The sequence below is a fragment of the Bombyx mandarina genome, chromosome 10, assembly GCF_030267445.1.
Source record: "Bombyx mandarina strain Sakado chromosome 10, ASM3026744v2".
Classification (NCBI taxonomy): Eukaryota; Metazoa; Arthropoda; class Insecta; order Lepidoptera; family Bombycidae; genus Bombyx; species Bombyx mandarina.
The window spans coordinates 6,017,378-6,033,853 of record NC_143217.1 but is presented as its reverse complement, the minus strand read 5'-3'; the positions used below and the strand labels follow the sequence as shown (position 1 = coordinate 6,033,853).

The window sequence follows — 16,476 nt, the reverse complement described above, 5'->3', positions numbered from 1 at the left end:
CCAAGGCAAGGCTAATTTTCTTCTAACCTTCGACGATGATTGGTTGATAAATTCTGTAACCAGAAAATAGTAAATAAGTTTAAAAATTTAGAGTCCAAGGACCCTTCACATATTGTCGGAGGCCATTAAAGCTGATATGGCTTTTCGCCACATAGATACTAAGAAGGGAGATATACCGAAGAAAAGATAAATATGAAAAATTTGTGGACAGATCCTTTGTGTCCAGAGAAAAGCTACATTTTATAAACACCAATTAAATTTAAACCCCATCGCTGAAAAGCGCGTGACCTCATTGAACACGCACAAATAAACAAACCTGCAACTATTAATTAATAAAGTGATATATTATGTAAGAAGACAAATAAATACACAATAGAGGTGTATGAACAGTTTATGAATAATCAAATGACGCATCTAAAGCACTAAATACATGGAAAATTCTGTTGAATTTACAACGAGATGGAATTTATATTTTGCGTATCTATCAATGTGTATCCATCCACTTTGTATTCTGTAGGTCATTAGAATATAAAATTGTATTTTTTTGTTCACGTATTTATCTATACATATTTTATATGTCATTAATTTAAATAACAACATCAACACGCTTCAGTTACGTTTATCGGGTCTTAAAATATATTTTTAGCGGTATTTGATATCCTTAAAAGTGATTTTACGGTTTAATCTCGTGTTTATTCTTTAGGACTTTTCTTTGGGACATTAGGAATACTTTACAGTTTTCTACATTTCTGAAATGATTGATGAAACTTACGATTTTTTTTTACAGAAATACACGGTAATTAAAACAGTATTGAAATTTTGACGAATAGCACCTTAGTCGTCCGTGACTAAGAAGATAACTGTAAAGAAGTCGAAACGTCATATAATATATAAAAAAATGAAAATAATTAAAACAAGATTTAATGGTAAAAATTATTTTAATTATAATACGACTTGCGAAAATCGAAGAAGACACTAAATATGATTTCATCCTATTAGATAATAAAATTTATTCTTAAATTGATTGCTGCGATTACTTCATACGAATATAATTTTGTCGTTGAACGAATTGTACAATAACAATGTACATTAGGTATTACGCTTGTTTATTGCTTTGAGTCATATAAAGTGATTGAGTTTCCACGTAAAGCGTAACGGTTTCGAGGAGATGTGAGGGTGACTAAACTGTATGAGTTGTTTCATTCATAAAACTGGATTAATTTGTGTTTTCGTTTTAGATTTTAAATTAACATTAATATGTATAAATATTAGATCGACAAACGATTTGAATAGAACGAAACGACAAACGGCAGAAAAAAAGACATTGGCAATAAATTTATCGGCATTCCTATTAAAATTAATGGGAAATTATTTATCCTTTTTAGGTATATTTTAGACACTGAAGCCGTATAGGAAAACCAAAGTTAGGCTACATAAATAATTTACAGCTAACTAATCGTATCCATATTTACGAAACCAGTTAGACAAAAAAAATGTAACAGGCAACTTGTTCTCAATCTAGATTGCCGAGAACATTAACGAATCAATCGATTCATTAAAATTCATGTTTATAAAGTGAGTCATCAATGGTTCACGTGTCCCCTTATCACACAATGCACAATATACTAAGGTGTGTTATAGACACACAGATACGTGCGCGTGCGCAAGCCACAACCGCCAGGTATCATGACTCAGTCGCGACATCCTGTTCGCTTTGATGGGACTTTCACAAGACGGCACGAGACAACTATTTAATAACACAAATCAACTAACAAACTTATCAAATCTTATTAAAGTTTTATCGATTGCAATCAATAGATGCATTTAATTTTAATTGACTGTTATCTTATCGAGTAGTCAGTTTAAAAACTCGTAACATATAAATATTAGTATTTTTTTTCCCTAAATTCCATTGATTGTAGCGCGCATTCCGTTGCAGATAAAACACTATGAAGGAATGTGAATGAGTCACTTTAGTTTAGACGGCCGATGATGCTATAGATAAAGAATCGTATTGTAATGAATTTCACAAAAAAATATGAATTCGAAATCCATGTAATTTTAGATAAAAGTATGACGTGAACCATTTCCGAATTATGCAATTGACGAGACATTAAGAAGTTACAATTCGCTTACATTATTTGCATATGGTAAACATTATATAAAACCTTATAAACATAGTTAATTTTTTCTAAGTTTTGGGGTTTAAAAGTTTTAGGGTTTAATCGTGGGTTTTATTTACACTTATTGTGATTACCAACGACTAAGTTGTTATTCATCGACATTTGAATATTGTGTGATAGTTTAATTTTTTATTTTTTATAATTAACAAAATGAATTTATAAAACTCAAGTCTATGTTGTAAAAGTAATTTTAATCGACTCGCGAATACCGTAAAGTATTATTAAATATTAAAAGTAGGTATATTTCCACAGCACAAAGTACAATAATATTCTTGTTATTGCAAAACATAATATTTGAAGCGTACATACTCGTATTTGTAAACTAGGTCTTTGAAGTTTGCGCGTGAAATAACTATGGTTCTACTACTACTACTACTACTTACTACTACTACTTATACTTCTCGATAGTCGTGTTGACTATCTGTGTATATATATATGTAGGTAATTAGTCGATGATTAAAAGAGAACCGGTAACGTGTTAGGAAACACGGATGTCTGTTTGTTATGATTGCGCAATTTTATATTTAATATAATTTTTATTTAGTCTATAATTGCTTCATCGAAAATTGTAGTTTGATACTTTGAGACCAAGGTGAATATAAACAGAACGAGACAATAACACGTGTATTAAAATAGATTAACATATTTTTATTTTAATGGTTACTTTGTGTTGTGAATGTCTTTATGGATGTGCGAAACGATTTTTCGTTGTTAATTTAATTAATTTTAAGATGGCAGAAATGACGCGGGATATATACGTATCAATACCCTATCAGCGATCATCTTGATTGTATTTAGAAGTCAATTAATTAAAATATTATAAATAGTTTATAGATATTTACTGATATTGTAGCCTGGATCCGTATGTGCTACCAGCCTGCCTATTACTACAGCATTGCAGTCATACGTTCCGGTTTGAAGAATGAGACATCTGACATCACAAGTCGCAAGCCCTGAGCTTATTGGATACGAAGTGTATGGTTACATTTAAAAAAAAAGATTTAATGATCTTTTACCAGAGATTATTAAGAGGCCATGTAGACAATCGAACGATCAACAGCCGCCGTCTTCCTAAATAAGACATTTAGGATCTTTCCGATCCAGTCTTGGTGCTTTTAGGCATCCCGTGCATCGGTCACCGTTCTCGTCGAGCCCATCGAATGTGACGAAGGGTTGATCGTGTTGACCCACAGCCCACTGAGTTTCGCGCCGGTTCTTCTCAGTGGGTCACTTTTTTTTTATGATTGACGGATTACTTGTGGGCCGGAGGCCTTTCCAGTTTCACTAGGACAGGTGGACGAGCAAAGGCTCAGCCAGGAGGGGTGAGATTCGCTAGTAGCTTCCCGAGGGCCTCCAAAGGAGACCTATCAACTGAAGAGCTTCGCGAATTAATCTAATACCGGATCGGAATCGCGACTCGCCGAAAAGATCCGGCGAGTACGGTTACCGGGGTCCCTAAGCCTGCTCCTAGTATTAGAGCTGAAGGCGTCTAATGCAAAGGTTATTGGATCTGATGGATCCGTAAGGACGTGTTGGATTACGATTCCGATTCGGTGGTAGATTTAGCGAAGCACTGATTTTGCTTGGGTAGATGTTAGCAAAACTTCTCGGGCTGAGCTCCGTGAGCTCACCTACACGTTGGGTGAGGCTAGTCATTTTTAGTCTTTTTTGTGCATTTTTAAAGCGGGACTGCAAACTGACTGAGGTTTGAAATATTTATCAGACACGCACGCTGAAGTTCGCGATTGTGTTTTTTTATTTTACGGAAATAAGACAATAAAAATTTCCAATTATATTCTCGGACATCACTAAAGCATTTTTTGCAACAACAAACACCACTCTTATATTAGTTTTATAGTACATACGTGATTAATGTTATTAAGGTAATGAGTCAAGAACGTGAGGATTAAAATGTTGGCAGAAGTTACAGAGCATGTACTACGTATACGGCACTTTACATAATTACAAACACATAGTAGATAAAATCCAGAGAAACTTTTCAACATAATTTAGAAGACATTAAGACACAATATACGCCTTAACGAGGTACATCATTAAAAAACTATTATAATGTATTAAAAATCTGAACGTGTTAAAATTTTAATAAAAACGAATTCGAAAATTTTAGTATAGCGATATGAATCGATTGTTTAATAGTGATGCTTAAGGCTCTAAAAATAGAGACAATTTGTTTATGAAAATTCATACATTAATTCATTCAATTAATCCGACACCAGGAAGGTGGTAATGAAACGTACCCATCGAGAGTTCTTCGGGATCTTTTCCTGTGCAAGAAGGGACTCTTCGGAACGGACCTGAAGCAATATTCAATTACTTTAAATTTTTTATTTTGTTGTTTCAGAGGATTACACCCTATATTTTTAATACGCTTTTATTAGCTTCAAACGTATGTATGTTAGTATGTAACGGAATCTTTGAACATGATTTTGACCCCCTTCAAACCGTCGGATTAAGTCGAAATTTGGTATACTTATTAAGGACCGATGACAATTCAATATTAAAAAAACAAAATTAAAAAAATTTAAATTCAAAAAAAAAATTAGAAAAAAGTAGTAATGAGTAGAAGGGTTATTTTGATAATATCCTGAAAAACACCCCACGCTATTTTTAATTCAAATTTATTTTTCTATTTTGTAATTGAATTTTTTATAAAAGCGTATTTTGTTAGTTTTTTTAAACTATTATTTTTCGTGTAATTGTTTTTGCGTTGATTTTGATTTGAAACCGCTTTTAGATTTAAATTCAGTAGTCAAAATCGAGGCTAAGACCAATAATTCATCTGTAGTGTCTTATGAATCATTTTGTATTTCTGAATAAATGATTCATAGTTCATTTACCTGGTAATATTTATACGTATTATGTAGCTAATATATTAGTGAACATTTCAAATTGAGGCTTTCTTTGTCTCGGTACTGTACTCAATGGGGGCAAAGGTACAAATGTTTTTTTTGCTCTAGTATTAAATAGCGATAATACTTTCATAATGATACATTTCAAAAAATATATAATTAGTTAGCACTCTACAGTTGATGATATATTTATGGAGGCCATCTTCGCGTTTTCTAATAAAACAAAATTATTTTGGACCAATCTTTAAACAAACCAACTGACTCACGTGATTCTCATCATTGAATCTTGTAAATACGAGCATTTACATTAATTGCTTTTAAAGTAAGCTATTAATTAAAACTAGTAAAGTTTGTCAGTGATGCTATAGACCAGTCTTTCTCAAAGTGGACGATAACGCCCCCTTGGGGGCGTTTGAAACCTCGAGGGGGGCGTTAAGGGGCCCAGGAAAAAATGGGGGGCGTTGATGTGGGTTAGGGGGGCGCTGTAAAATTTGTATTCATTTCAATTACTTTATAGTATTTTAAATTTCACTAAAATTAAAACTCACCTACTATACAATAACGAATAATTAGTTTATATTTCTACCCTGTATGATGTTATAAAAACTTAAAATAATTAACATAGATTTCGTAGGATAGCCTACACACCGTACGCAATCAAGTTGTAACAAGTTTCTGCGGAACATGATCGATGATAGTTAAAAAATTAGAGCAATTTTACCTTAATTAAATTGCACCAGAAATTATTTTAAACATTAGAAAAAAAACTACCATGCAGTGTTTTAAAATATTACACATACGTAAACTAACACAAATTGAGGTTTTCTTTACTTTCTTTCTTGTTACTGATGTAAAAATCAAAATTTTTATATAAAATGGAAATGCGTATATAATTATTGTTCAAAAACTTGTCTTAGATTATTATTTTTTACAATTTACCTATTACCGTCCAATGTCAAATAATATAGTAAGCCTAAACAGCTCACTTATTGTAAACATTGTTTACTATTTTAGTTCTACATAATAATAGGTTGGGGAAAAAGATTCTTCGCATTTTTTAAGAAAATTCACATTTTTTAATATAGTTTATTCACATTTAACTAAAGTATGTCGGTACCATTTTGTTCGATAACTTTTTGCCATCTTGTAGGTAAGGACATGATCCCATTGCTATAGAAATTTTGGGGCTTCTGATCAAAATACCGCGATAATTGGTTTTGGCAGTCCTCTCGTGATGTTAACCTGACACTGCCTAAAGAATTCTGAAGAGACCGAAACAGGTAGAAATCTGAAGGTGGTCAGGATTATACGGCGGATGCATTAACACCTCCCAGCCAAGCTCTCTTAATTTTTGCTGAATGGCTAAAGATGTGTGAGGTCTAGCGTTATCGTGATGAAAAACCACACCCCTTCTGTTGATTAATTCCGGCCGCTTTCTCTCAACTTTTTGCTTTAATCGCATCAGTTGTTCGCAGTAGAGTTCAGAATCGATGGTCCTGCCTGGTGGTAACAGCTCATAATGTATAATGCCCTTCCAATCCCACCACACACACAGCATCACCTTGTTGCGAGTTAACCCGGGTTTCGCCAGTCTGTGAAGCCTGACCGGCCTTTGACCACAACCTTTCTCGTACGTTCTTGTCGTACGTGATCCACTTTTCATCACCAGTTATCAGCTTCTTCAAAAATGGTTCGGTTTCATTACGTCGTAATAAAGAATCACAAATGAGTACACGGTTCATTAGGTTTCTTTCAATGAGCTTTTTTGTGTACCCAGTTTTTTTCAAATGTGCCATAACTATTTTGTGGTCTATTCCCAGTTTTTCAGTTACGTCGTAACTACTGATATGCCGATCTTGCCCCACTTTTTCAAAAATGGCATCGATTTTATCCGTAATAGGGCGACCAGAGTAACGTGCATTTTTGACATCAACATTTCCGGATTGAAAACGCTTAAACCAAATTTGTGCTACTCTCACAGACACTGCACTAGGTCCATAAACATCGCAATTTTTTTTCACGGCTTGCGTTGCTTTTTTACCTTTTTTGTAGTAAAATTTTAAAATGTATCGAATATCTTCATTAGATTCAGTCATCTTGACAGTACGAAAAATAAATAAAAATCACACATCTTCCTAATTTTAATTTGGAATTATCTTCTTTCGAATTTAAACTTTTAATGATACCAAAACCAGCCAGATACAAATAGTATAGCCAAAGAGATTTTATTACAAGTTCATACATTTTTAAGCTATTGCATTTTATCGCGGGCCTTGAGCGCGGCGACCGAATCATGAAATCCTGTAACGAAAAAAACCTAACATCCCTCACTCCGCCTACCATGTAGCTCGCGTTCAACACATTCACACGTTGTGTAGTGTTTGTGAATAAGCGCGTGGCGTGACGTCACACTGCATGCGCATCATGAAAAGTCTGCCCATCTCTCTCTCGCGCGGTTTAGCTTATGAGTGTGAAGGGGACAGTTAAGGTTTTGCCTTTATTAAGTTTTAATATAGCGTGGTCTTGTTTTATTCTTGTTTTAATATTAAATTATCATTGTCTAATTATAATGTCATAAGTTGATAAAAAATGCTATGCAATAGCTTTAACGCCGCAGTTCCCGAGTGCCACACGTTTTTTTTTTTTTGTCAGGAGGAAATCGCCGGACTTCCGCCCTTCACTGGGGATGGAGGGCGGGGCATGTCGGAGTCGAACCGACTAAAACCTCCTGTCGCTCAACAACCAGCATCCAAACCTCGCATGAGACAGAGCTCATGAAAAGTCAAAGAGGGGAAAGTGAAGCGCTTAGTGCGGAGCGCATCTCTCCCATCACCCGGATGCTCATGCGTAAAACGTGTGCAGAGCAGCTTGCATGTCGTCTTCTTAAGCCCCCTTCGCCGGTCCCCAGGCCGACATGTGAGGAAGACCCGAAACACTTAGAGGGCCAGGGCTTGGGCGAGATCCACCTCCCTGGACCCCGCTCGACGGCGGCGGGCCTGTGCATCTCTCACGCGCCCCGCCGCCGAGATGGTGCACTCGCAGAAGTCGAGCATCGCCTTCCACGACTCGTCGTCACCGAGCACCGATGCCAGAACACTCGGCAACGACAAGTCGTTTCCTATTTTTGCGACGAGGACACGCCGCCACCCCTCCCATGCGGGGCAGGCGACGAGCGTATGCTCTGCCGTGTCCAAGTCACAACCACAATGGTGGCACTCTGCCGTCGGCTCGGCTCCGATCCGGTACAGGAACTCACCGAAGCAACCATGCCCAGTAAGTACCTGCGTGAGCCGGAAAGTGAGGCGTCCTCTGTCACGATTCACCCAATTCACAAGAACCGGGCAAATCGCCTCGACGGTCCTACGACTAGCCGAAGGATCGGCCAGCCGCCTGGACCATGACTCCAGCACGGACCGCCGAGATTGGGCCCTCCGCGCTCTGACCACACTGGGGCTGGGACCCGCCACGCCACACGGGCACCTCGTATAAGGCCATTGACCGCACCACCCCTGTATAGAAACGGCGCGTCACCTGGTCAGGCCCCCCGATGTTGGGAAGAAGCCGGCTTAACGCGCCGGCCACTCCCAACAAACGAGGGACCAGGTTCTGAAAGTGAACACGGAAGGTCCAACGACTGTCCAGAATGAGGCCGAGGTACTTCAACTGCACCCCGACCCGATATGGACGCCTCCAACCACGATATGGGCATCGACAGGTGGCACTCTCCGGGGCCTGTGGAACCACATGGCCTCGGATTTACTGAGTGTCACGTCGAGGCCCAATCTCCTGATTTTGCCGACGACATGCGCCACCCCAGCGGTGGCAAGACGAGCAAACTCAGCAAAACTAAAAATACTAACTAAAAATACTAACTAAATTATAAACTAAAATTCTATAAAAAATTACCCATATTTATCTATAATACGAAATGATATTAATTTATTTTTCGTAGTTTCCTTCCTTCTTGCGTCGATAATCCTCAGTGCTGAGGGTCGTGGCCTCCTCTAATAACTTTCTCCTGCAACATCTTGCGCCATTCCTGCCTGTCCTCGGCTGTGTGGATAGCAACGTGGACTGAGGTATTGAGAGTGGAGCGTATTGGAGCGTATTTGGTCCGACCAGAGCATTGGAGTTCTGCCTCTGTGCCTTCTCCCGCATACCTTGCCTGTTACCAGCAGCTTTTCCAGATTGTCACCTCTCTTTCTGGCGATACGTCCAAAGATCTCGAAACTCCTCCGCGCGCATGTGGTGCTGAGGCGTATTGGAATCTTGAGCTTGGTAAGAATGGATTCGTTGTTTCTGTGTTCTGTCCAACGAATCCCGAGCATTTTCCTCCAGCACCACATCTCAAATGCGTCGATGCGTTGGCGGTCGGCTTTTTTGAGGGTCCAAGTCTCTGCGTCGTAGAGAAAAATGGAAAAGACAAGGGAGGTGACGAGCTGCTTTTTGGTATTCATCGAGATGTTTCTGTCCGCCCAAACACGGTCCATTTGGGACATAGCTCTCTTTGCCATTCTGATTCGCCTTCTGAGGTCCTTTTCGGAGGGTCCATTACTAGCTATGACGGAGCCCAGATAAATGAAATCCTTTACGACTTCCAGGTTTAGCTTATTCGTAGTTTAATAAGTTATTATTGTTAGTAGTCGAATTTACTAGTCGAAATATAAATTTTTAATTATCTTATGATGAGAATCTTATATTAATGAGAAAGATATTCAACAAAAATAGTTTCGTTCTAATAAATTAGCATAGTAATAGTACAGTGAACTAGCAATTTATTTTGGTAATTCTGAATTTAAGCAAACATATTGATGAGAAGAATTCATTTTTACTTTGCAAATTTGTAAATACACACTCTGTAGCAATGTACGGACATATAATAATATGAAGAAACAATAATAGCATCTACAAATACTACGTGGTACTACATTTACTAAAATTAATCAAACATTTATTAATGAAATTAATGAAATTGTGGTTTTAAAGTTTTAGGGGTGTATAAAAAATGGGGGGCGCTGAAAAATAATTGATTTTCAAAGGGGGCGGTAAAAGAAATAAGTTTGATAATCACTGCTATAGACGTATAGAGCTAAAACAAATGGAATCATAATTACCGCCTTTCCACAGGACGACGATACTGATGGCGATGGATTCAATAATTTTACTAACAAAGATGATTGGATTTAATATTATACATATAAATTGTACGTGAGATGTTGTTCACTGTGGCAAAACTACACTCCGAATCAATGGTAAAATCATGACGATTTAAAAATGTTTACGAAGGTCCACTTGAAAAAAAACTAATTTTTTTTTTGAAATTATGAAGTACTAGCTGACCCGGCAGCTCAATCGATAAATAAAAGACCTAAAATCTTGTATAAAATAAAGTTAAAACAAACAAAAGGAATCTGTCCGACGGGGGGGGGGGGGGGGATGCACATCAAAGGAAAAACAAAAATTATTGTTTTTATATATTTTATTTCATATTTAATCATTCAACACAAAAATTACCCAAATCGGTCCAGCCGTTCTCGAGTTGTAGCGAGGCTAACGAACAACAATTCATTTTTATCTATACTAATATTATAAAGAAGTAACATTTCTTTGTTTGTTTGTTTCGAATAGGCTCCGAAACTACTGGATCGATTTGAAAAATTCTTTTTCCATTAGAAGCCGACATTGTCCCTGATGAACATAGGTTTTTTTTTATTTTTTTTTAATTTTTTTTTTTGGTTTCATGTGTGTTTTAATGTTTCCGAAGCGAAGCGAGGGCGGGTCGCTACTTATTATATTATTATTATAATATTATAAAGAGGAAAGATTTGTTTGTTTGTTTGTTTCGAATAGGCTCCGAAACTACTGTACCGATTTGAAAAATTCTTTTTCCATTACAAGCCGACATTGTCCCTGATGAACATAGGCTACTTTTTTGAATTTTTTTTTTTTTTTTTTTGGTTTCATGTGTGTTTTAATGTTTCCGAAGCGAAGCGAGGGCGGGTAGCTAGTATATGTATATAGATAGATAACAAAAGGCAGCCGCAGGCAAAGGTGGGAATGCTAGTACATCAAGAGAATTTGAAATAGCAGTGGCTTGGGAACCGTCTTCTGAAAACCGTCGGGTAATCATTGTTTTGATGTATATTCAATATTTTTTTATATTGTAAGACAAATGAGTCGACTAGTATCAAAGCCGGCAATGTGACTTTTGGACAATTACTGGTAAATCAGAAAAACGAATTATTGACTTTGTATTCCATTGGCAGTCACAAAACTCTTCTGAACGACATCTTAGATAAATAACAGGTTAAGTATTAACCTTTATTTAATGCAGGTTTTGAACCGTATTCTTTGAAGGAGACAATTATATTCAAATCAATCTGTATTGACATATCAATAACATTTTTTTGTCCAAATGCACAGATTGCCACCTTTGATAATAGACGACTCAAATGTCGTCGTCGTGGCCTAAAGGATAAGACGTCCGGTGCATTCGTGTGTAGCGATGCACCGGTGTTCGAATCCCGCAGGCGGGTACCAATTTTTCTAATGAAATACGTACTCAACAAATGTTCACGATTGGCTTCCACGGTGAAGGAATAACATCGTGCAATAAAAATCAAACCCGCAAAATTATAATTTGCGTAATTACTGGTGGTAGGACCTCTTGTGAGTCCGCACGGGTAGGTACCACCGCCCCGCCTATTTCTGCCGTGAAGCAGTAATGCGTTTCGGTTTGAAGGGTGGGGCAGCCGTTGTGACTATACTGAGACCTTAGAACTATATATCTCAAGGTGTGTGGCGCATTTACGTTGTAGATGTCTATGGGCTCCAGTAACCACTTAACACCAGGTGGGCTCTGAGCTCATCCACACATCTAAGCAATAAAAAAAAAAAAAAGAAATACTAATAATACCTACACGATGTTCGATGCGAACTTTGTAAAATAAAATAAATAACAGTTACTTCTTAGGAACAATTAAGTACGTGGATGTTTCGAGGAAAACAAAACTTTTGTTACACTGCCTTTTTTGGTGAGACTGCCCATATATTCAACCTACGCAGAGGAGCAGTCGACATTATAATCTTCGATAAGTATTGGAGGTACCTACGTGCTCCTAAAAACGTACGCAGCGTTTACGTACAACGTCTAATGTAAACAATTTATATTCAGCAAGTTTTGGCATACTTATCCTCGTAACGAGTATATCGGTTTTGCGCAAAACCATACGTTTTAATATGATTAAAATTTTTGAAGTTTTCGTTTTGAGATTTCTTAATTAATGCAAGCATTAGAAATTAGCCGATTTCCGGTGTTCACGCATTAATCAATGATGTATGTATAATGTCAATAAGATTTAAGTGTGAGTAATTTTAATTCAGCTTAAGATAGCGCGTAGGCACAGTGTCGTACATAAGTGTGCTGTAAACTCAATAAGCATCGAGACAGCTGTGGGCGGTTGGAAAAGTGGACCGACGATGTAGACTTCCTACTTAGAGCGCTCGGCATTCGGCGGAAACGCTATTTTTGGCGCCCACCGTTCTTCCTAGGGAGGAAAGTAGTTGAGTGCAATCGTCGGGCGAAATTAAATTGCAGGCCAGTATTTACGAAAACAAATAATATTGATGAAGTGCAACTTCTTTAGGGGCGTGGAGGGTAAAATTTAACTCGTGACAGATTCGTTACGGCTAGAGAGAAAAGACACAATTTCGGAAGAGCTAGAGTGAGAAAAGAAGGCAGAGCGTCTCACAAACCATTCGACCATGGAGAGAGAAAGGACGAAGCGAGCCAGGTCATTTCTCTTATACACAGCCTTCCCTTATTACAAGAGAAATTTGATTCAAGGATGAAAAATGAAGACAACCTCGATACTACACACCACAAAAGAAGTTTCACTTCTTCCTCGTGCACAAAGTTGCATGCGCACCATTTTTTGATGTGTTTATAGATACTGTAAACTTTTATTTAATACTGAACACAAATATAGTATTAACTCGAAATGTGGTAGTATTTTGAATACACGTAAATTCTTGACGTGACAAGTTATGATGAGACTGGTGCATACCGAACCACATTCTTGGGTCCTTAGTGCCGGGTAACATTCCCGCCAATGTGTCCGCTTCCTTAAGGCATGCCTGGAATGCAAGGAGTCATCGTTCCGCGGAACACCCAGACGATAGTTTGAAATATTACCATATTAATTCATTTACTGGACAACCGGTTTCTATAGCTTATAAGATTCATTGATTAATTATTTTAACCCACGCTCATACAAACAGTCATCATATATCTCATATGACCGTTTACTGCCTACGTCAAATCCAAAGAGGATAAACCAATTAACAGTACCCTCGACCACACATTTAATTAGACATTATCCTAAAAGGTAATGAAAATCTACATGGAATTTTGTGTTATATTTTAAACTTACAACAGAACTTGGAGGTTCCGTACCAATTTAATTCCTAACACATCTTGGTGAGTTTTCAAATAGTTATCAAAAACAAACCTACTGCAAAGGACTTCCTTTTCTCTGTTATTTTAATAAGGATAATATTATAATTTATATCAATTACCGTTTTAGTCCTCTTCACTTAGAAACATTATCATCATCCGTGACCTATATAGGTAGCAATCGATTTTAATTGGAATCGTAAAAGGCAACTGTATAAGTTAATGAGCCACTAGGCTTTATTTATGAGTCTCACCGGTTTACGTCCGTAGCAACGACAAAATCGAGTCAAAATATAAAATATATAGCTACAAAGAATTAAAAAAAGTTAATATCCGTATGTTTGATGTTAATTTGTTACAGTAGATGTAATGTTATGTACCCTTTAGGATATTCTCGTCAAGAAAACTACTACATATTATGAGTTTCACGCAATGAGATAGCCGATACTTTTGTAGGTCACACAATATTGCAACGAGGGCCTTGTGAATAACCAGTATTATGCGGATGCCTTGTGAGAATATGACCGTAGGAATATACCAGAATTGTATCGTAATTCGAAAACATTTTGCGAAATTGCTATGAAGCAATATGAATTTGGGTTTTTTTTTATGAAATAATTTCAAGAATACAATGAATTGAAAATGAATGAAGGTTCTGCGTCGAGTGTCATCAAAGTTTGACGGGAGCCAACAATTGTGCGCTAAAACTTCTAAGAATCTTTACAAGGCCGACCTGTGAATGTTTCCAAAGTAGGTCGCCGTTGTAGAGCATCTCAAATTTTGCAAGTACCTATCTGATAGATAATTTTTAAGATTCATTTTCTAAAATTATGTTATAATTTCGTTCTTTGTTTCGGTATATAAGTAGTAACATTTCGCAATGACAGAAAAAAGTATTTTCCTGAAACTAAAATGAAACCTGATAAATAAAAGGATAATAATAAATTATTACTGTACATATTTATACTGATAATAAATTATAATTTTTTTTGTTAACCACTTATGTTAGTTCGCGGCTGTTATTTAACGAAAAATTTGGCTTAATTCTTATGACTTGTGTTTCGCTTACTTAAGTTCACACGTAGGTATGTACGTATGTACATGTTTACCTATACTTAAGTCACAAAATTGTATCGAAAGATAAGAACACTACAAGCGTGTGCCTAATTTTAATTACAAATGGCACCAAAAATAAAGGAAAACACGACACAAATACTTAAAAATGTTTAAAAATTATTAAATAGCATTCTCGTTGGCAGCGCAGTTGTGTTCTTTTGTTATTGTTGTGGTGGTAAAGATTGAATTTTCATCTGTGCACACATTTTTGTTATGCCTTACCTTCTTTGGAAAGAAAATTTTTGGTTTTCCCGTGTATGTGGAGTACGAGGCCATGTTATCGATTTTCGTCACAACCATAATTTGAACAAGAGGTTTATCCCCTTTAAAAAACTCTCAAAACTTTTGATTCACAGCGCAAACGAAGTATATTTTATATTTTCTAGAATTTTCCGGTAATCACGTGCTCTACCGTGAGATTGATTTGATAGTATGATATTACACTTTATGATTGCAGTCGTCCTACACGTAAATCCAGATCGGCGCGAAAGTTTTTCTGCAACTTGAGTTTCGTCGCAATAAACTTTTAATCCTTGGACGCACGCGTCCACGTCACCGTAGTCGGCGCGACAGTGCGTCTCACGCTCCTCTCGGTAATAATACTGAATCGTTCACACTAAATAAATTAAATGTATTAGGCGTATCACTCATACGATTTCGCAGTCACATCTTAATCTCGGATCGAGTGTTTACGGTCGCGTTGCACACAACGCTACGCACTGTTTCTTTTCAACTGAATTTTCGTCGTGTTCACCAGTTGCTTTTATCAATTCAGACCTCCCCCCGCGGGCCGTGGCTGTCTCTCTCGCTCTTTATATTCGGTAGATTCGTGGAAAGCGACAGCACATATAAGCCTCACGCACACATACATACTATTACATAAGCATAAGTACAGCGATAGTGAGTTTGTATAGGATGATGTGTTTAAGTATGGTAGACATTACGTATATGGCGGTTGTGTTGTAGCATTCGTATTTTGTATATTTTGTTGCTGGTTTATACATATTAAGATAACCCATGATGATATGTAACAGCCGGAAATGAACTATTGTAATTTATAAATAATTTACACTTCGAATGAATGTTCGGTTTAGGCACGTCAATATCTTAAAAGTTCCAAGTATAAAATTAGTTGAAAAAACTATTTCCATTGCAACACGATTAAAACATAGTAAGCTACAAAACTGATAAAAATTGGATACGGATTTTATTGAAAATGAGACAAAGCACCTTACACTAACCTCTAACAAAATATACCGCGACCGCTAATAAATCCACTTTAATGTGACATGCATGTACGTGTTTTTTATAGTCGCCGACAGTAAAAACAAAGGGGAGTATACTCGCCTAAAATTACATGCATGAGGGCTCGAAGTACTTACTGTTTAAGTCGTTTAACCGGACCATCGTACACTAATTTGATGTTAGTATTTGAAAGCCATCAGTTGATTACTTGATTTACAATAATTAGCAGACGGTCAACAAAATTAATAAGAGTAAAAATATTATAAATAGAAATGAAGGAACGAAACGCAGAGGGATAAAAAAAGGAATAACGTTTGGGCTGTTTATTTTAGTAATGATTCCCGTGGAGGCTACTGGACATCACAGTCAGTCTTCAGTGGCGCCTGCTTCGAAATAGAAAGTAGTGACACATCACGACAGTCGTCGAGACACGGGCCGAGGGCTGGCGCCACTTCACCCAGAAGTCATGATACATTTTAAACCCATTTCTCATTGCTTCTATCGCTTAAACAAAAGTTTGATGATTTTTCTTTGAATCAGTGAAGTTACGCTTGTTTATTTCCTTCCTGTCCAATGTATTAATACGTTATGAATGTCTTACGTCGTT

At 36.9% G+C, this 16,476-nt stretch overlaps 1 protein-coding gene across 6 annotated transcripts in view; it reads right to left on the bottom strand.

The window, feature by feature from the left end:
- Sarm (sterile alpha and armadillo motif) overlaps positions 1-16,476 on the bottom strand; it is a 96,670-nt gene that overhangs the window by 23,526 nt on the left and 56,668 nt on the right. For 2 of the 6 annotated variants that reach the window (XM_089730307.1, XM_028182116.2), the window contains one exon: positions 4,442-4,498. The exons of 2 other annotated variants lie outside the window; for them this stretch is intronic. In XM_089730307.1, the coding sequence (XP_089586433.1) occupies positions 4,442-4,498 (57 nt within the window). Of the gene's footprint in view, positions 1-4,441; positions 4,499-14,846; positions 15,363-16,476 lie in introns of those variants that run through there. 2 more of the 6 variants (XM_028182118.2, XM_028182119.2) reach the window with 2 other exon arrangements.